The 23,036-nt window shown below is 38.8% G+C and overlaps 1 protein-coding gene across 1 annotated transcript in view; it reads right to left on the bottom strand.

Moving 5' to 3' along the window:
• DLGAP2 (DLG associated protein 2) overlaps positions 1–23,036 on the bottom strand; it is a 177,973-nt gene that overhangs the window by 129,083 nt on the left and 25,854 nt on the right. Inside the window, exon 3 of the mRNA XM_044290863.1 lies at positions 16,279–16,426. Within this exon, the coding sequence (XP_044146798.1) occupies positions 16,279–16,426 (148 nt within the window). The remainder of the gene's footprint in view (positions 1–16,278; positions 16,427–23,036) is intronic.

The raw sequence follows: 23,036 nt of genomic DNA, 5'->3' as shown, positions 1-23,036 counted from the left end.
TTGTAATTTCTATTATTAAAATACATTTTAATTATTTGAAATGTAAATTAATATTGAGATGAAACTAGAAACAATTCTATTTTTTTCACCTGTTTGGTTATAGAATGGTGTATTCAATACCTAGCAGGCAAATGACAAATGTACTAATATAACATATGGGACTGTGCTGTACAATGACTATATAACATTATAGAAACCTGACAGAAAAGCCATGGGATGCACTATTTGGCTTGCTGTCAGATGGTTCTCAGTAAGGTTACAAATTTAAAAGCTACGGGCTCATTTGGGGAGAATTGTTATCACTGCATTTTATTTATTTATGTTAGGCAAAAATTATTTTTCTAATGGTTTTTATTAAACATTTTCAGCAGTTTTTCCTCTACAGCTTTCAGTTTTATTGCATCTACAGACGGTTGCTCTCTACCTCACACTGAATTTTTCAGGGAGCTGTTCTGATCTGTAGTCCTTATTTCTGAACTCCTGACAGTTCATATACACTTATTATAGCTAAAGTCTTATCAAACTGCTACGACTATAGCTTAACCCCTTCCCTGTAGAGGACATATATTATAAATCCTTACAGAGTGGCAATTCAATAGCCAAGGAAGTCCCAGGTACGTCCTGGATCTCCGGCTGTGAAACAGCTAGCTAAAGATTCAAGCTAGGTCTTGTTTTAAAGTTGACAATCTCAGCTTTAAAAGACAAGACTAAGATTCTAGCCCTGATATATATAGTGAGTTGGAGCCTTGCAAAAAAGTGCAAGTGAAAGCTGCATATACCTGCAGCTTTCATTTCCAACCCTATCTCTCTAACTCACGATTTATCAGAGATAGAGCCTCAATCTTGCTCTTGTTTTAAGTCTGAACTTGCCAGTTAATAGCTGTTACATAGCCAGGGAAATGACAGCAGAAAGCAGCCCTCCTACCCTTCCGATAACAATTATCACTAGAGCTAAATATCTAATATATTTCTGACAGATGGAAAACTTTTTTCAGTCAGAGAAGAAATTATTTTCATTGACTATCACCATAAACAATAGTTTTCAATACATTTTTGAAAAAACAACAACATTCACTTTTCAGACAGGTGTTATACAGAGGCTTTTTTGTGCCCATATTTTGTATACAACACCAGGGCCTCCCACAATAAAAATCACCCATATTATACCTTTCTGAAAGCAGCTTAAGTTAATGCATTATACTAGGTTTAGGAATCTATGTTGTTTATTATGATTACAGTTTGTATAGAGAATGGAAATTATATACTACATAATTCCCAATACTTGCATGTAAATGTTGGTTAGCGCATTCTTGCAGTTTTTACAATCAACTACATTCATGAAGTTGTCAGCTTTCAGGAAATATACAGGTTTTGGGGGGTCAGGACTGTAATCACTGTGTTTTATAGGTTGCTACTCTTTTTAAATTTCCAGCTTAAAACCAGATTTTTGGTCGTTCCAGTTCGGGTAATTTTATGAAGATATGTGCATGTACATTTAGGCCTAATGTATGTATGATGTGTGTGTGAACTCTGCACATGTTGAATGCTTATTGATGTGATGAGATGTGTTCCATATAACTTTCTGCTTGAGTGACAGTTTTACGCACTAATATCAACTTTTATGCTATTTTTATAAAAAAATTACACTTTACAACAAAGTTGCATGAATGTGTCTGTGTGTATAAAGTGCTGACTGGCATTTTTGACAACGTGCCGGGTATCTTCTTTCAGAAATCTATGGGTATGGTGGATTATTTTTAATTTTGTAAATTAGGTTTGCTTTGTACATGCACTCCTAGCAACAAAAGGGTTAAATGTGTGTTTACGAACTGTCAGAAGTTCAGAGGTAAGGGCTACAGATCAAACTGCCAGAGCTGGTTTCTGACCGATTCAGAGAGAAATAGTCAGTAGATGCACAGAAACTGAAAGTTGCAGAGAAAAAAACTGAACCTTTTAAATAAATTGAAAACAACGATTTGAGGGATTCAGCATGAAGTACAGTCACTGTAAATTTCCAACTGTATTATACTGTAGAATGGGCAATGTCAGATTTCACCTTCATGTAGAAACCAAGCAATAGTACAAAAATGTTCCCAATAATAACTATGAAACACAGTGCGAAGGTTTGTATTAGTCATTGAGAAAGTTAATTTCATAAAAGCAGTGAAAGGGGTTGTCCGGGATTGGGGACATTGGTCTAATAGTAATCTACTGACATACACATTACAAACATGCATGTACTACCTTTTGAACATTTTCTCAAGCCCTGTTTTCATCCAGTAAATTCTTGGCCAGAAGTGAGTATTTTCTTGTCTTCAGTGACGTACCGGGTACCTGGCAGGCGAGCAAAGCCTCCTCTTCCGCTGCTCAGGGAGCCCGGTGACGTCACTGGCAGTTTAGGTAATTATGCATAGAGGATGGAGGGGAGGTAACTAGGCCTGCCGACATTGCGCTAAGCCCCTCCGACAGTCCGGTGGCGTCACAAAGCATGGAGCTTTATATTGAATAGAGGCAGATCACTATGCTAGTTAGCATAAAAAACTCCTCCCATGTAGGATGATGAATATTTATGAGGGGGCGGATCGATGGAGGAGTGGATGATGTGCAGGAGGCATGAATATGTATGGGGGGGGGGGGGCGAGTGGAGGGACGCAATGTTGGACAGTAGAAACCAGGAGATGCCGCCCTGCACTGGGACCCATAGTGCAGTGCGGCAGCAAGTGATCGCACAGATATGTAAACAATCTGTTGTGGACTGTAGGAGCCAAGCTTCAGTGTAAAAGCTACCTAAAACCATCTGGGGAACATAGACTCGGCTACTAAAGGTGAGTAAGATGTTTTAAAAAAAATAAGTTTGATCCCGGACAACCCCTTTAAAAGAAAGAAGGAAGATTAATGTATAGCTATGCTGTGAGCAATGGGCAGAAATAGATTATATGAATGACACCTGAGAGGTTAGCATCAAGACTAGAGATGAGTGAATCGAGTTGACAAAGTGGAATTCGATCCTGAATGTCAGGAAAAATTCTATTCGCACCGAATCCAAATTTCCTCACGCTTCGTAATAACGAATACATTTTTTTCCTAAAATGGCTGCTGTACGTGTGAGGACATGGAGCAAGGAACTCTGGAAAGGCGGGATCACCCATAATGCCATGCATGCAGCCAATCAGCAGCCAGCCAGCCCTGTGATGTCACAGCCCTATAAATAGCCTCATCCTGACCGGTCTCTGCCATTTTCCAGTGAACTTAGTTCAAGGAGAGATGTCAGCAGGCGCTAGGGACAGTGGTAGAAAAAACATAATTGTGCTAAAAAAAACTATTTACAAGTTGAGGGAAAGATTATTCAAGGTGTAGGGAAAGGATAGGGAGGAATCATTCCACAGCATTTATGTTGAACAAGGTTCAGTAGGGGAGGTTACAGCCTGGGTAATAGGAACAATCCTATTACACCTCGCTGCACTGGAGACTGGGGACCCAAATTGCCATTATACAGCTCTGTAATTCCAGCAAACTGTTCTTCTTATTGGGGTGCAAGTGCTGTTTGATACAGCCATTACCAGGATCTATTACAAGGAAATATTTCTATGTCTTATTTGCCCTTGTGCGGTGCAGTTATATGTTTTAAAGCATTTTTGGCTTGTTTTAGTGGGGAAAAAAGGGCTAATTAGCCATTGTGTGGTGAAGGGCGAAAATTACAGCCCTTTTTTCGTGCATTAGTAGCAAAAGTAAAATATATTTGCCGTTCAGCGGTGCAGTTATATGTTCTAAAGCCTTCTGTGGCGTGGAAAAGTGGAAAAAAATAAGGGCCTATTTGCCGTTCAGCTGTGCATTTTTATGTTCTAAAACCCTTTTTGGCGTGTAATAGTGGCAAAATAAAAATATATTTGCCTTTCAGTGGTGCAGTTATATGTTCTAAAGCCTCCTGTGGCGTGGAAAAGTGGAAAAAAATAAGGGCCTATTTGCCGTTCAGCGGTGCATTTATATGTTCTAAAACCCTTTTTGGCGTGTAATAGTGGCAAAATAAAAATATATTTGCCTTTCAGTGGTGCAGTTATATGTTCTAAAGCCCTTTTTGTTGTGTATTAGTGGCAAAAGAAAAATATATTTGCTGTTCAGTGGTGTAGTTATATGTTCTAAAGCCTTCTGTGGCGTGTGTAAGTGGAAAAAAATAAGGGGCTATTTGCCATTCAGCGGTGCAGTTATATGTTCTAAAGCCCTTTTTGGCGTGTATTAGTGGCAAAATAAAAATATATTTACCTTTCAGCAGTGCAGTTATATGTTCTAAAGCCCTTTTTGTCGTGTATAGTGGCGAAAGAAAAATATATTTTCTGTTTAGCGGTGCAGTTATATGTTCTAAAGCCTTCTGTGGAGTGTATAAGTGGAAAAAAATAAGGGCCTATTTGCCGTTCAGCGGTGCAATTATATGTTCTAAAGCCCATTTTGGCGTGTAATAGTGGCAAAATAAAAATATTTTTGCTGTTCAGCAGTGCAGTTATATGTTCTAAAGCCCTTTTTGTCGTGCATTAGTGAAAAAAGTTAAATATATTTGTGGAGTATATAAGTGGAAAAAAGTCAAATATATTTGCCGTTCAGCGGTGCAGTTATATGTTCTAAAGCCTTCTGCGGAGTGTATAAGTGGAAAAAAGAAAAATATATTTGCCGTTCAGCGGTGCAGTTATATGTCCTAAAGCCCTTTTTTGCATGTATAAATGGCACAAAAAAGTATTTGCCATTATGTGGTGAAGTGAGAAAATTACAGCCCTTTTTGGCATGTATTAGTGGGAAAAAAAGAGCTTATTAGCCGTTGTGTGGTGAAGTGAGAAAATTACACAATTTTTGGGGGTGTTTTAATTTCCTTTTTATTTATTTATCTGATCTAACAGTATTTTAGACAGAGAAGTGCCAGGCCCTGCACAGGGGAGTGGCAGAGGTCTAAATGTTTCTGGCACAGGTTGCAGCAGAGTAAGGGGGCGTGGCAGCAGGAGTAGCAGCGAGAGGCCTGAGCTCCCGGTGTCATCTAGCGGTCGTGTCTTGACCTGCAACCCAGCGGTTCTTGAATGGTTGACACGGTAATCTATGTTTTGGATCCACTCCTGTTTTTTGTTTCTTTTTTTTACATTAGCAATACTGATGGATTACTGACCAAATGCTGACCATGTGAAGGCATATGCTCAACAGACAGGATCCGTTTTTTAGGGGTTATTGTTCTGACGATATGATGTGATGTCAACACAAACTTAGTGCTGACACCCTCTACACTCTGTCAGGGGGGCTCTACTTGTATAAGCGTTTAATAGAACAGGTTCTGTAGACAACTATGTGGAATCAGCTGACGACGGTGTAAAAGGAGTGTGCTTCTTCTTGACGCTAACATCGACCTGTACGGCTGAGTTCATACTTGAGTTATTTGGTCAGTTTTGGCCCCGTGACTGCCCAAATAAGTGAAATGTGCAATGATTATAAGAGTGACGCCTGTCATCTGCATGTAATACTGACTCACAGTACTATTTAACAACCACACCAGACTCCCTATGCGTGTTACTGCAATACTACAAGGCACAGTGTATAAAGGCTCTCTGCAGCCAGGAAATAGCAGTTTTTTAACACGATTCGATGCGAATAAATTCGGATCGAAACGTATATTTTCCAAAAATTCGGCAAACCAGACGAATTGAATTTTTGAAAAAATTCGCTCATCTCTAACCAAGACTGTCACTGACTGTATACTGTACTTGGCCTGAATCTTCAGCCTGACCCAGTGATCAAATATAGGGAGTGTTTCAATGATTATAAAAAGTGCAATATTACACTGACAGATATTCCAGCATTTCAATAACCTCTGCTCTTAATAGGGGTTGTCCAAGTTATATTTATTGATGGATAGGTCAATATCAGATCGGCGGCGGTCCGACACTTGATACCCCCGCCGATCAGCTGTTTAAAGAAAAGGTGCGCGCTGTGCCAGCGCAGCCTCCTCTTCACTGTTTACCTTCTAGCCGTTGCATCTGCAGTGGTGAGCAGGTGTAATTACACCCAACCGTCCCATTCATTTCAATGGTATGGATCGCTGTATAGAAGCAGAGGGCAAGGAGTGGGTATACAGATGCCTAGTTGTCACCATTCCTGGCTAATATGGCATGTTCCAGATGAAAATGGGTTGGAAAAACATCAAATATACTAGCACAAATGTTAATAAGTATGTAGATGGAACAAACTTTATCAGGACACTTAATGTGTTAAATACACAGTTGCAGCAAACTTTCAATGGCTTTTGTAAATGTTTTGTTGTATCAAAGGGATAATCGCATTACTAATGTAAAAATGAAAATCAGACATCATATAGTACATGATAACCTCTTTCTAACAAAGCTAGATGCCACAGATCTCCCCACTCATTGCTCCAATTGCTTTGCTAGACTTTTATCAAGCTTGCAGTTCATGGGTTTGTCCCTTCTCAGGGGGCAAGTCCTTACATTCTCCCTCTAAGTGTGGCTGGTAGCAGTTGAAAGATGGATCTGAACATGTGCAACCACCTCAGTGATATTACTGAGGTGGACAGAGAAATAAGGAAGAGAACAAACAGCAGGTGGCGCTGTACATTTCTATTTAAGGTTTGCTGCATCTGTGTATATAACATGTTAGGTGACAAGTTTAAGATTACTACACCTAACAGAGGCAAAGCACCTTGTATCCCCCTCACACACACCACTGTGTAGACATATGCCATATATAGACCATTAATACAAATAATGTAGTACTGAAAAATCAAATTCAGTATTCATACAGTATACAGTTTGTGCTGTGACCTCCCAGTGGAAATCTCACGGTGTTGGTTTAATGTATGGGATGGTATGTTCTGAATAAGAAGAATGTGAGGAACTAGAATCTGCATTCTTTGTATCAGGCCCTGTACTGAAAAGAGAATAATAAACCAAATGCAAATGACTTCACAGTCTTTGAAAGAAGAAGGGAATAGAGATAACTGATCAATATACATCTAAATTAGGAAAAGTCTCACAGCGGCAACTTGCCTAGATTTTTTCTATGGCTGTCAGATCACAGTTATTATGGATTATATGATATTCTGATCTACTGAAGATATATCATTACATTGTGAAGCTATTCCCTTTTTCATTCCTTTAGAGTACCCAAGATGGCAGTTGTTACAGCAAATCACTCCCAGAGAAGAAGAAGTCTTATGTCAGGAATTCAGAAAAGGATAAGAACAGGAGGATTGGTTATTTATTTAAAAAATATTCTTAATCTTAAGAAAGCTGCTTTCTGATTGCTTCCTTTGTGACTTTTGGTATTTCTTCTCATAGTCTGATTTTTTTCTACCTTTTTTTTAATGAAATGTGTTGTTGCCATACCCCACCACATATAAGTAGGTATCACATATTAGTAACATCTGGAAAAGGGCAATTGTAAAAAAAAAAGGCAAAAATATCTTACACTACTAATAACTGCATATAATGGAGACATGAATCAAGTGTAAAGTGCCCGTACAATACAATGAATGTAAATGACAAGGGATCGACTATAAAGGCAATGTAGAATGTGATGGGAACTTGGCTGTGATGCATACTTTATACACAGAATTCTGTCATAGCAAATAACTTGCTGTTTATTGCAGCATGTGTCATTACTGTCCACCTTCCATTATTGATGGGATTTATTATAGCTATCAGTGAAGAGCTTGATCAGAGAAGTGATATTTACCACCATAGAGTCTTGCATGTGTCCCAATGTCTTCTTCCCATTGGGAAGCAGTCTCAGTGCTGATGGGCCAAGAGAATTCTTTTGTTCCCTTTCCAATATGAGAGGGCTTTTAGTGCTCGTAGTAGGGTACCTTCATACATGACGTAAAAATACCCAAAAAAATATGCATCAGCAATTTTGATGTACTCCCAAAGAGATACTTTAAAAATGAAATTACAGAAATATTGCTCCCAAAGGCATTTACTCCCAGTGGGAAATTACAAATGTGGACATTGTTCACTTGTCAGAGAATACAGATTGAGGTTGAGGTGCACCACGTGGTAACTAACTCTCATCACTTTTTGCACTACTTGAGTTTAGAGGGGTTTTCAAGTTTGGATCAACATCCTTTAACATAATCATTTATGAAGTTAGCTATTCTGTAATGTATTTCTTTCATTGCTCCTATCTTCTGTTTTGGGTTGTGGTCATATGCAGGCTTAGACTGGCCCACAGGGGAACATGTTAATCCCCTGGTGGGCCTCTGAGCAAGGTGGACCACTAGTCCCCCACCTTCTGCTCAAGTAGCACATGGCTCAGTAGAGTGACTGCACCACATACAGATAAGCAGCATAGCAGCATACAGCACATCAATCAGCCTATGTTGATGTTAACATTGGATAGATTATTAAGCAAACTACTCAGTTTATTACTATAGATGCATCAGGTGGCTGAGATGACTTCTAGTTATAGAGAAAGGCCAGCCAGTATCATCTCTCTCTCTAGGGATCTGCCTTCTGGAAGTCACCATGATCATCTTGAGGGTCTTGCTTCTACTACTGTGTGAGCATTAGTATTTGTTGTAACTTTATGCCTTATTCACACTCAGTGTTTTGGTCAGTGATTTCCATCAGTGATTTTGAGCCAAAACCAGGTGCGGCTCTAAACATAGAACAGGTGAAGATCTTTCCCTTATACCTTATCTCTTTGGAGGCTTCAGTACTGGTTTTGGCTCACAATCACTGATGGAAATCAGTGACCAAATCAATGATGTGTGAATGAGGCTTTACAGTGAGCCCCAGAATTAATTTTACAGGTGGGCCATAGGCACCCTAGTCATAATAGTGTGTCTATGTACCTAGCTAGGTGGGAGAAGCTTTAAACTAGTTGGGTATTGTGAGGGGCGGTGCTGGATCTGTGGCAGAGAAAGGAGAAGTGCATCATGGGCTTGGTTGGAGACAGCAACAGGAAGCGTTAAAAACAGGATGGAAAGAAACCATCTCAGAGTGATCTCTTTACAAGGTCAAAATGGTTCAGTAGAGTCCAAACTGAGGACAATCACCAGGAAATGTACATGAGGTAAGCAACTACAAGAGCATATCTGTCAAAAACTATAGTAATCCTGGAAAGCCCCTTCAAGGTTTGCAGGATTACAAGTGTCTGTACCAGCAAATGGGCAGGACAGACATATAAAACTGCTAAAGAATGAAGTATTTTGGATCATTAGAATGGATGCTTTAGGACAACTAGGATGAACAATCAGAATGACTTGTCATTTTTATAATGTTTAGCATCTTTTTACAGTGACACATTTTAATGTTTGCTGTATAATGTGGATTGACAAGCAGGTCCAGATTTATGAAGGGGTGGTGTTCACTAGTTCATGGGCATGGCCTGAGATGTGCAATTGTGTGCCACTTCTCAGAGAGAAGTGTCTATCCCTGCACCACATTTACCATCCAGCCTGAGCAACCGTGATAAATCTGGTGCTGGTCTAGACAGCCGGGCTAAGTATAGGATTAGTAAATCTATACTTGCTGGTATGGCATCAGGTCTTGAGAAAGTGCCATGGATAAAAAATGGCCATAGGCTGCACCAACTGTGTCTGTATCCTGTTTTAACCTGCAAATGAGCACTTTCTAAGAAAGTCTGCCACGAGGATGTATCGGTGAGTGCCGTGGTCTATTGCTCTACTCGTTGAGTACTTTGTTGGGCTGTCATTTACTCACTGAGCACTGCTGGGACTACTGGTCACAAACACGCTTGTGTTGCTGGGTGGTTAGGTGTAGTGGTGGCTATTTTTTCTTATTGGATTTTGTAGTGTATTTGCTGCTGAATAGTGTTACATATTAGGATGCAAAATTGGATATAGCGCTGAAATCCATGATGAAACTTTGCTTCCCAAATCTGCAACACGTATAGAAAGTTCTGCGAAAATAGTTTAATCAATGTAAAAACAGTGAAAAGTATTTTAAACCATGTATTGTATATATTGTATAAGATAGGGCCAGGGGCTATCCATAGTATTTAGTATATTGGACAGACTAGATGGGCCAAATGGTTCTTATCTGCCGACACATTCTATGTTTCTATCTAAAATTTCAGAATTCCCCCATAGGAATATATTGTGTAAATTTCCTAAGCAGATTATTCCACTGCAGAAATTACACTACAATTGAAGGTACCCATACAGCATGCAATGCTTTCGTATATGGTAGTAAATGACCACTTCATCCAACCATGAACATCTTAAAACATGGCATACAATACTTTTAATACATCACTGATCAAGCCTCTATTTTACACTGATCTGCGAGCATGGTAAATCCAAATTAGAATTTATTTTTTTTAAAGTGCCATTTCAAGTATTTACACTGATTGAAAAAAATGGTTTTGTAAAATGATTGTGTATACAAAATGCTATTTAGCTTGAATTTCTTAAACCAGCAGAGAATATACTTTCTAGGCTGACATATTAGCATACTTTTATTGCATTTTATCGTAGTTTATTGCTATGAGGAACAGCAGAGGCGTTCTGGCTTCTCTTGCATTGCTCAGAATTTGCAGTGTATTGTGGTATGATGTATATAGCCATCGCTCTCGAGGAAGGTGCAATAGGCTATGTTACTTTCACACAGCAGTGAAATAAGCTCATCACAGCTGTAGAAAATGAACACAGGTGACTGTCTAGGTTTGAAGCAGTGAAGTAAAGATTTCTCCTAGCCTGGGAATATACAGGGTACTGCCACCTTGATCTCAGGATAATCCTTTGAGGTAAAGCATTCTTGCAGACTTTCAATGAGGAAATCCTGCAAAAAAAGAAGAAAACATTCTCTTGTTAGATTTCACTGAGATCTTAATGGAATTACCATGTACAGTCTCTTCAAGACACTCGATTGATCTGCAGAATCACCTTAGTTGCCCTGGTGACTTTAAAAAAAATACTTCATACATATATTACACTAATATCGCAATTTTAAGACTTTATCCAAAATACTAAAATACAGCTTATAGAGAAATACTTTGCTCTTAAAAGATCATGGCAAGAGAATTTACATTTTACCATGATTCTTATGTATTATGTTATATTATATTACATTGTGCTATGATCCATGGAGCTCCTTATGGTATGTGTCTTGGTGGGAGGGTAATAGCGTACCTTCCATTAGGCTGGATATCCACATTTAAGTTTGTTGATGCTGTGGTTAAAGCCAAAGCCAGGAGTGGATCATAAATAAAAGATGTATAAAGGAAAGACTTAAAGAGTAACTGTTGTCTCAGTTTAAAGGATAACTGTCATATTTTTAAAATTCCCTTAGCAGGCACAAAAAATAACATTGTCCTGTAGACAATTCATAAATGCGTCTTACAATGAAAACAACAGAAAAGTCAAAATTTTGTGAAGAATCTAAAGATTGCTTTATGCATAATGCTGCTGCAGCAGTAGCATATGCAAAAATTTATTTTTTTGATGAAAATATGACAGTTATCCTTTAAAAAGTCAGTAACTGAGCATTGCTAAGAAGAGTTTGTCTTCAGCGTTTTTCTAAGTACTGAAGATGCCAGGGAATGGGGTAATGACCAGAATCAGGCTGGAAGCGTCTGAATGTTACACACAGGCATCTTCCGTGCTCAGTAAAATGCTGAAGACAGACTCTCCTTAGCAATGCTGTTAGAGATTTACACCCTATCCCTAGACTATATTAAAAATTTGTCAAAATGACAGTTACACTGACCGATTATAAGGTTAATTATTGGAGATGAGCTCCTATATAAACATTCATTCCCGATAATCTGTTTGTGTGAAAGGTGCCGGCAATCATCGGGTGACCGTGTCGTTCTGCCAGCATGAAAATCATTGTTCCAGCTCAGCAGATTATGGTGTATAAAGAAAGATCTGCTGCGCAATTTTTTTTTTATATGGATACAAGCGATTATAGTAACATTAACTTGTCCCCATACAGTGGAGATGATTGCTGACTGTAAAAGCAGCAAACATCTCCGCTGATGATCTGACAGTTATCGAGAATGTCTACTCATAGGCCATGATTTATCAACAGAGGACAATTTAAAGCTAGTCTTCACATTTGTCTATTTGTGTAAAGTTAATGCGCCAAATTTCTGAAAGTGGTGCATAGTACTTGTTAAATTTAGCACAGGCAAACTATCACATTTTGACTTAATTTCACATGCCACAGCTTTGGCATGAGTGGAGTGTAGCTGAGAATTTTTTTTGCGACTTTTCCGAATAGTCCAGTGATAAATAAGACTAAAAATATACATACTCCATAGTAATTCCAACAAAAAAGCTGAACATCTGAAATTACCTTAGCAGGCACAAAAAATAACATTGTCCTGTAGACAATTCATAAATGCGTCTTTCAATGAAAACAACAGAAAAGTCTAAATTTACTCCAAAATGAAGACAAAACCAATTAGATAAATCAGGGCCTGAGTATTTTTCTCTTTTTGAAACCTATCCTGGCGTTGGCTTGAAAAACTGCATAAAAAAACTGGAAGTGGAAACCAAGCCCTACTGTAATATGATGGGTGGAAATAAGATTAATATTAACATATGATTACTATTTGCGTGGAATGATTAGTAAATTATGTATAATATCATAGCAGTGCATATTGTCTGTGTCTTAACATTTCATTATAATTCTAATATAACCCATAGTACAGATCCATAACACATTACCCATAGAAGTCTATGGGCCATTACTGTACCTCTATACTCAATATCAAATTATGGAGATATTTTATTTCTCTATTCATTGCTTCAAAGAGAATATGGTCCCTAATGGGGACACAATATGGCCGCATATGGAGCGCTTACAACTTATGCAATATGGAACCATAGGGACTCTATGTACCACCATACAGGCTCCATGCACACAGTTTTATTTTCCTAATGAGGCTCTTCTTAAAGGGTATTCCAAGCAAAGACCTTTATCACCTAGCCACTGGATAGGGGATACATGTTATATTGGTTGGGCTCTAACCACTGAGATCCCCACTGATATGACTTGAAGGAAAATGAATTTAGTGGTGGGTGACCTTGCGCTCTACTACTCCATTCAGTCTATTTCAGTGACAGTTTGGCTGTTTACATCAATGGCATTATCATAGACTTTCAATAAAACAGCAGAGTGTATGTTCAAATGCCGCTCCATTCAGATTCCTCCTAACTGTGGTCTTGTGATTGGTTGGGGTCCTAGAGTTTGGACCTGAACTAATCTAGCATTTATTGCTATTCCACAAAATAGGTGATAAACGGTTCTGGGTGGAATAATTCTTAAGGAACTATCCAATGGCTTAAAGCTACTAGCAATAGAAATTTCATAAAACATTACTGAAAAGGATAGAAATGTAATGTTAACTATGTCTATATGCAAGTACATTGTACAGTACTTTAATTGTCTGGAGGATTCTTCTAGAAGCAGTGATGTCAGATTTGTTGTTTGCAACTTTACATCTCTTGTCTAAAGTTCAAATCTCAGGTTCTGTCCCTTGGAAATTTCTTAAATGTAGTAAACAAGTTTTATTCTATACTAATAGTTCACCACTCTGCTGTATCTCTTCTGAACAATTACCGTTGATGCTAAATATTTGTTTTTTGTACTGTTTTCAATAAAGAGTTCAATAGGTCATATTGTTTTTTGAAGTGGAACTCTGCTCCACAGACAGAATTATACTTTGTGCAGATAGCTGTGGTTTAGCCTGTCTATTGCGTTAATCTTCAGTATCCTCTAAATGCAGTGGGTATTAAACCACTGTGCCAGTCAACAGATTTGACTTTGGTATAAACCTAAGGGCGTTATCCTGGCAGTTCCCTGGTATTCACCCTTTACCTATACAGGGCTCTTGACTTTGCTGCAGGGAATACAGTAGACCATAGTCGCCCACATAGATTAGTCTCCATGTGGTTAGCTGCTGACTGACGGGGGTCATGAGACAGCGGTGTGTAGCACCAAAAGGAAAGGCAAAACTCGAAGTAATTAACAGGCCGAGGTCAGGATGGCAAACAGAACCAAAGTCAGGGAAGGCAGCAGAGTTCTCACAGTAAATCAGGCACAGGTCAGGCAGTGGAGGGTCAGAGTCTGAAAACAGACATAGTTTGGTACACAGGCAGACAACAAAACAGCATACCTTTGTTGTAAACTAGCAACCTAAGAACATTATTGCTCAGGCACCCTCTCACTGAGAAAGGGGCTGAAAATATCCACAGGTTGATGGGCATGGTACATTTTATGATTGGTACCCTACTATAATAAACATGCATCCTCACATGATAGCTACCGTATATAAGAGCTTTAGCTATGTATACATTTTGCACCTCAGGATACTGGCTGGTAAAAGATTCAGATATTCAGATTCAGCTTGCAATTGGAACAGTGTCCATTTATATTCTTTGAATTTCTTATTTTAGTTGGCAGCTTTAATTTAACAGTAGGATAAGCAGAACACAGTGTATTTTGTCACAGCCAAGAACTGAAATGTATAACTAAAAAATGATACACAGAATGAAGAAAGGAAATAATAAGATGCCATTATTAGGTTATATTTATCCAGTCAATTCTTATTCATGTGAAAAAAAGTCAACATTCTCATCAAATTGTATTCTACCCTACATAAAGGGGTCTATACTATATTTTTTAATATGGAGAGAAAGATCATTAAATTGTTTTCCTTGTAGTGAGGAAATCCTAATAAATTCAGGATTATTGCTTTAAAACAATCTAGGAATGGTAATATCCCTCAAACACTTTCTTCCATCATCATCATACAACTACCCTTCCCTGCACTTTTTGTCGTTATGGAGACTCCTGCACATTTTAAGAAGGGAGATCAGGAGACGACCATACCATAAAATATCAAGTCTAACAGACATTCACACACTTACTTTATGAAATTACTCAGCCATGATCCAGTGCATGGCTGTTCTAGGAGGGCTGCTATGTCAACCTTGCAAGACATGGCTGGTCAACCTATCTGTGAGTCTGGATGCCATGCCAATCAAGTTCTTCGCTCGGCATTCAATCCAAGTGCCAGGTGTGGGAATTAAAGGAGTTTTCCGGGATCCCTGATCAGCTGTTTGAAGAGAAGGCCAGGCAACCTTCTCTTCTTTGTTTACCTGCTCGCCATCAACATCACAGAGGTGAGCAGGTGTAATTACAAAAAGCCATCCCATTCATTTCTGCAGGGCGGCTCCTTCCTATTTAAGTGTATAGGAAGGAGCCTCTGGCACAGCCTAATAGACGATATGCATATTGGGTCCCAAGCTGCCATGTAGAGACATTGGCACCTCTCAATCTCATTCATAGCATTGTCAATGGCTGAACGCACTTTAATACCATAGTCGCTATTGTCTGCGGAATCTAAGCGTTAGATGGCTGGGATCGTAGTTTCTGCTGATCTGTCAATAGAGCAGGAGCTTGGATGTCATGATAGAGCTGACCTGCTGCTTTGAGCTGAATAGGAGACCTGTACAGTGCTTACACTAGGCCACAATAAAAAGGTGGTGGCCTAGAATAAGGCCCCTAAATAACCGGTGTAAAAAGTCATATCAGCAGTTATTTAGGGTGGATAACTGCTTAAGAGGCATCTGTCAGCAGATATGTACCTATTAAAACTGGCTGACCTGTTACATGTGCACTTGGCAGCTGAAGGTATCTGTGTTCATATGTGCCCGCAATGCTGAGAAAAATGACCTTTTAATATATGCAAATGAACCTCTAGGAGCAACAGGGGTGTTGGCGTTACACCTAGAGGCTCTGCTCTCTCTGCAACTGCCGCACCCTCTGCACTTTGATTGACGGGGCCAGGAAGTGAAAACATCATAATGCCTAGCCCTGTCAATCCAAGTGTAGAGGGTGCGGCAGCTGCAGAGAGAGCAGAATCACTAGGCATAATGCCCCCTGTTGCTCCTAGAGACTCATTTGCATTTTTCTCAGTAATGCGAGCTGAATGGCTATTCGCTGAGCAGTCATTTCCTGGGCATCATGAGGAACCATGGAATAGGGAAGTACTGGAAGCAGAATGGTGGGGGATCAGTAAGGGGAGTATGACTTGTTATTTTACACCATTCTTAGCTTTCCGTAAAAACATTAAATCACACGGACAATGAATGGTGAATACCTTCATTCTCCATTTTACTCAAGTATAATTGGTAAACTGGAAGGAAAAATGTAGATGTTATCATTTGGCTAGACTGAATGATGTTACATCATCATTGCTAAAATACTGTAAAAAGAAAATATATTTAAAGACCCAAAGAAAGTCCAAGTCTCTAACCTGACTGACACAGCTGGCTTGGCTAAGCGTGCTGACCGCTCTCATGTAGCTCTGGTTCCTTGAACGAAACTTTGGAGAATTATAATTTCCTGAAGGGTCCAGAACTTGTCCTGCGGCCATTTCACTTGCTGCTTGTAGGTAGCTCTGGCTACATAGCATGAAAGAGAAACATAGTGATGAACATTGCACATGTTTCTGTAAACTAGTTGCATATCCATCTCTTCCATCAACAGTTCTTAGAACAATCACTGTCTAAAAATACAATTTATACAAGTTCAGTAAAAGAATCGTATAAACACTTTTCTTATCTATTATTGAAGAAAGCAATAACTTGTAGGTGATGGTTAGTGTACAAAGCATGGAGAGCTCGGGTGTTTAGCATCATATACAATTAATAATGTCCCATAGCAGCCATATTTGAATGCAAATATTCAGATGGTTTCCTAGGAATATTTAGCTCACCATATGTTTAAGTGGACTGACTGCCAGGAATCACAATGTGGCCAGTTAGGTAAGTGAAACAGTACATGTGATGAATCACTTTATTATCCAAAATTGCTTTTCTTTGCAGTACAGTATGTCATTACTTAAATACAGAATATTCTCTACATAAAGACTCTATTGTGCGTTCTACAGTAAATTCTATTTAGGGAGATTGCTAACAAAGCAAATGTATCCACAGCTCTGTACAATATTATTATATTCAATGGAAAACATTCTCCTACCTACGAATGCTTTATTTCTTAACCTTTACCTTAATAATTCTACGCATAGTAATATAAAATCAGACATTACAGAAAAAGCTAGTTATTTTGAAAAATAGACAATTACCTATAAATTAAGTCTATCTCATATGTTAGTTTCACCTTTTAAGTTGCATTACTGAAATAAATTAACTTTGCACGATATTCAAATTTTTCGAGTTTCACCTGTAGAAACCAAAGTTAAAGGGTCTATGTCCTGCGAAAGTGTGGGGGTTGTGTACATGTTGGAGTGCCCTTGTGAGGAAACTTAAGGTGAGGATCCAGGAACATGTGAGGAATATAAAAAAAGGGTCTGGAAACTCACAGTGTTTTGATGCACTTCAAGTTAGCGCACAACAAAGGTCCTAGGGGCTTACAATTTGTAGGTGTCGAACTTGTCAAGCCAAACTGGCGAGGAGGAAATATCATCAAGCATATCAATAAAAAGGAGGTTGAGTGGATCTATAGGTTGGACACACTACAACCGAGAGGTATGAATGTTGATTTTGATCTAAAATCATACCTCGTATGAATTTAGGAGTTTGCTCTAGGACCTTAGAGAGGAGGAGGGGAAGGAGAGTTGATTGGCTGGGAGGGGTCATGTGGTTTTTGATGCAATTGTTGTTCTGAATGAAAGTAGGCAGGACCTGTGAGGTAGCGGTCTATGATTGGTTGTGACATTGGGAATAGATCTATATGAATGATAAATTACTGGAGTTTTAGTACAATTTTATGATCTTATATTATTTTTATGGCTCATGATGTAATGCAGATCAACTTCTTTATGTATGTATTAGACTTATTTGTTGTTTTAATATATTTATTGTGGTTTGAGAGCTGGAGCATACGCCCTCCTGTGATTTAAAAAGACCTCCCTGGAATGGGCGGATCAGATGCCCCTGACGAAGCTTTTCGAAGCGAAACCTGGGTAGAATAAATACTATTATTCCGTTTATGTGATGGTATTTCACTATTGTGGCTATCCTTTGGTCTCTGACAGAGGCGAATGAGTGGAGACTCTGCTGCTTTCTGTGGCCCTATTGCTTCCGTATATCCACGGATTATTGAAGGAGTCTAAACTGGTCCTACTGGAGCTGCTCACCACGGTTGAACAGGAATAAGTAAGTGACCCTTCACTGTAATCAGGATCTCTGTCCACATTTTGTGCTGCCCTCAGATAGGACAGCATAAAACTGGTGACAGATTCTCTCTAACATATACTTTGTACTTGTATAGTATCTACACATCTCCAACTAAGACTCCAAAAAAGTAATGATTTATATAAATGGTTGGCCTTGGCTACAGTGATAATGAACCATAATCAGAACCGTATTCAGTAATAATTGATTGAGGAAGAGGAAGCAGCAGTGCTAGGCAGCTGCAAGATAAAGGATGAGAAATTGCTCTTTTCATACAAGTTAAAAACCCATCTTTCATCAGATTGTGAAACACAGCACCAGACGTGTCAGGGCTGCATTAGGAGACTTCATCATGCGGGATTACATAGCATAATTTATGATATTTTGAGAGGACACTAATTGTCAGGTGTAGTTTCTCAATGTTTAGTTGTAACATAGATATACAGAACACATACAGAGACCATGATATGACCAGGTTTATTAAAAGAAGGTGAGCATGGGATTGCAGACCAAAATAATAGTGAGAAGGCACACTACCACAAAAGCTGGTCAGTGGTGGGAAATAAAGGGGTTGATCTAAAGACCTACAGAACTAGTACTGTACTAGCAGGTACAGCTTTCTAGTGGCCCCTGGCTCTTCCTGCTTTATAGTTTCACAGGTGAATAATTGTTGGTGGGTGATAAGCATGTAAAGGTACAAATTTCCTTTAGGATTGGGGAGAGGCAATGCAAGGCTGACTAGAAAGCCTTTATATAGTCCTTATCACGGGAGACACATATTACCATGAATACCTGCACAAAACATAAAGGTGGTCTAAATCTTCTCCACTGAAATAAACCTATGGAATATGTGTTTATGATGGAGTCAGGTGAGATAATGTAGCTGTCATGTGTATGGCTGGCTTTAAAGGAGCTATTGGAGACCAGGAACCTCTTTTCATATAACCAGGCAGGATGCAGGGGTTAAAAAAAGCTTGCTACCAGCACTCTGGTTCCAGCACCAAGCTCGCTTTTTCTCTGTTTTCAGTCGCTGCTGGCCCAGAAGTGTTACGTGCTAACTACATGCATGGTACCACTGTCCATGCTTAAATCTGTGAAAGATGCCCGTGAAGGATCCGTGTGTGGTCCGTGTGTCCATTTTTTGCTGTCCATGTGTCATCCGTGTTTCACTGACACTGCATAGCTGAAAAATAATTTTCAAAGAATCTCTTCCTAATAATCCATGAAACACGGATTTGCGAACACGGACAAAATAGAGCATGCTTCCATGTTAAAAACACGGACCATGGTGAATAAAAAAAGATGTGTGAATACACACATTAAAATGAATGGGTTTATGTGCTATCCGTGGAGAACATATACCTCACACACATGTAGAACACCGACGTGTGAATGAGGCTTAACTCCTGCACTCTGCCTGGCCATATGAAAAAGGGTTCCCAGTCTTGGACCCATTTAAACTGCTGTTCCCTCTTCATTTAAATGGGCCGTGTTTCATGTATGATACCAAACAGAATTGTGCATACCAACCGCAATCCGAAAAAGCCATGGCATCATTTTATGTTTTGTTATTGTGCTATATAATGGAGATAGGTTATTAAATTAAATCTATCCACTATTATATAATAATATCATATGTATTGTAATGTTTTCCTTGTTTTGCTTTTTATTTTTGGTAGACATAAACTTGATTACTTAGATTAAAGGGTTGTGCAACTAATAACACTTATTCCTTAGCCACAAGAAGAGGGCATTAGTGACCGGTAGTGGTCCAACCTCTGAGACTCCCAGCAAACAAGTGCCTCCAAACTGGCCTATGAGAATAGAGGGGTGGTGCACATGTATGTCCTCATTGCCGCTCACTTCTATGGGACTCGGCAGTGCCATAGCAGTGAATGGAGAGGACATGTACAAGCAAACCACTGCTCCATTCTCATGGGGAGCTCAGCAACAGTGTGGATAGGGCAAAGGTGTTATTAGTGGCGTAATCCCTTTAAATATACTTACATTAAACAAAAAAAGTCTACTCCCATTTCTAAATATGCTAGAGAATTATATATTTCATTAATTCATTATGTAGCGATGAATCATGTGCTTGGTATAACATTTCTACGGACGGCTTGAATGTTGGCTACACTGACAAGATAATTTCAGATAATGGATACATCTTATGAATATATGTAGATGTATGCAGATGTTCGTACTGTAAATTGTTACCAGCCCACTTCTCTAAATACTAAGATGAATGAATGAATGACCTTATAAATCAAAGAGATCTTATTTCCAGGATTTTGTATGCTTTATATTTGTTTTTTCCTTAATCCATAATGATACAAAAGACTAGCTTTACCTGGTAGCTAGCTCTCATGATAATGCCATGCATATGAGCTGAGAGAGGGAAGGAAGGAAACGCATTTATATGATGGGTTCTTTTCACAAGATCCTGTTGACGTGTGCATATAGATTTTTATACTACAGAAGTTTTTTTTCACCTTTATTTATTTTATGCTTTTGATGTTGATAGCTAAGAGGCTATCTGCGCCTGTACATGCTTCACACTATATACACATGTTTCCCATCCTACTGTACAGCTGGGAAAGACAGTGTCCACTAATTATGCCATGAATCCATTTCATGAAAGATTGCCATTGTAAACTAATGTGGACACATGGACATTATATTTGTATAGAGTATGTGCACTATGTTGAATCGAGGTAGGCTTCTTAACTGGAAATTACATGTTTTTAATAAAGGACACTTATTGATGCACACAGCCAAGATGACGCATCTACATTTTGATCCTTCTGTTTTCTCACAATAGTTTTTGATTTTGTTAAGTGGGAAGTGGGTAGTAGTGAAGCTATATACGTGTTTCTTTTTTAGCTGAATGGCATATTTTTTTGTTGTTGTTGCACGTCATATAGTGTAAATGACATCCAAAATACGTCAACTACTGCACATTCTGAAAAGGATGCCAATTCGAAAATCAAATAGGGCCTCCGGTATTTTGGTGGATTTTTTCATCAAGGTTTAGGGCCTAGTGTTCTTTTCTTCCTCCATGATAGTTGACCCTGTTACTAACAATGCAGTGCCTCTATACAGATTCTCACTACAAAAGAAAACAGACCCAATCGGTGGTACCCCATAAGAAGCTGTAAGGGCTGTCTCTATGGCATGTATGCTCTTGGTTTTAGGATATTTTTTTTACTGTAATTATCTATTCCAATTGATCCATACAAGTTATAGATATTTTGTCTTCGGAGGTCGTTTGAGACCAACAAATCATTAAAGAGGAAGGAGGAGATTTATCAAACGGGTGTAAAGTAGAAACGACTTAGTTGCCCACAGCAGCCAAACAGATTCCACCTTTCATTTTCCAAAGGAGTTGTCAAAAATGAAAGGTGGAATCTGATTGATTGCTATGGGCAACTAAGCCAGTTCTACTTTACACCAGTTTGATAAATCTCCCCAGAAATGCTTTTATGTGTGGGGGGTTTTCAGTGACATTTGTACAAATGAATGATGGTATTGGTACTGGGTGATTTTTGCACACACATACTACATATATTGCATATTGTTTGTTCTGGAGCAGACTGAAGGGGAGTCAGGCCTATGCTACCTACATGTGTCCATTAGCCTTCTAATTGAATCCCACTTCCTTGGGGCCCTGTGTGGTTTCCTTAATGCAATTGCAAGGGTAATTCACTTAATGCATTGTAAGGTCGATGTGTTTACTGATGATAAACAGTATTTCATTCCAATTAAATTTCAGTCACGTGGCCTTAATGCCTTTCCTTCCTTTTCTGGGGAGGATGATTTAATAAAAAAGACCCTATATTCTACAAATTAGTAACCTATCTACTGCTGAGCACTTATTAAAGTCAGTCTCTGGTTTATAATTAAATGTAACAGTCCCCAATTAACTTTTTCTATATCAGAACATGCACCTAATTGAGACTGGGGGCTAGGTTGGAAAGGACTTTCCAAATGTCCAACTGAGAGAAACTTATATTAAAGGCAGCCATACAAATCAAATAGCTGTTTGGCCAACAACTATCTCTCCTGACTACCTACTAGTTCAGGCGAACATATATGTGTATTCAATGGGGAGAGGGGAGAAAGACAATGCCAGACACTTCTGAGAGCGGCGTATCTGCCAGAGAACAAGAGGATCAGGCAAAAATATTGACTATGCCTGATCCTTCTGTACCCTGAAATAATTTTTGGGGGAGATTGAGAAGCTCCCAACACAGATTTGTCTGTCAGCCAAACATGTCGTTCTCAGTGGGTTTGGCCGACAATACCCTAATGCATGGGGGGGCCTTAAGGGACACTGCTGCATCAACATGGAGACCAGCCACTGCTTTGGATGGTTCTATCTGCTTTGCATCATACCAAGCTGTAGAACATTTACTAATGGGGAAGCAATGTCAGATCCGCGTAGTTTATTCAATATTATCAATTTTTTATATCTTTATTGTTTGTTATTACTATCACTATAGTCAAAAGATGGTGATCTACTGAGTGCTTCACTGACTGAGACCAAACAAGTGCCTTGAAAATAGTGACAAATTGAGACATAGTATATTAGAAGGTTGTATCATTTTCATTTATATAGGGATTAAAAAGAGCACTTGACAACATTGGAAAGTGTATTGATTTGTTCCAGAACCTGTTTGTTTCATTTTGTTTCATTTGTGACATGGTAGACACAACTTTCTTGAAGACAGATTTTTTTTTTGCTTAGTCCTAATTAGCTTCTTCTTTTGTGGGAGTCTTTGACAGATTTTTGGCAAATCTTGTAGTCAAAAACTACATAAGTATAAAATTCAGTTAATATAAAGCCTCGTGGTGCATTGCGTTGCAAATAGGCATT

Source organism: Bufo gargarizans, chromosome 4 (genome assembly GCF_014858855.1).
Source record: "Bufo gargarizans isolate SCDJY-AF-19 chromosome 4, ASM1485885v1, whole genome shotgun sequence".
NCBI lineage: Eukaryota > Metazoa > Chordata > Amphibia > Anura > Bufonidae > Bufo > Bufo gargarizans.
This window is presented reverse-complemented; position numbering and strand designations above follow the sequence as displayed.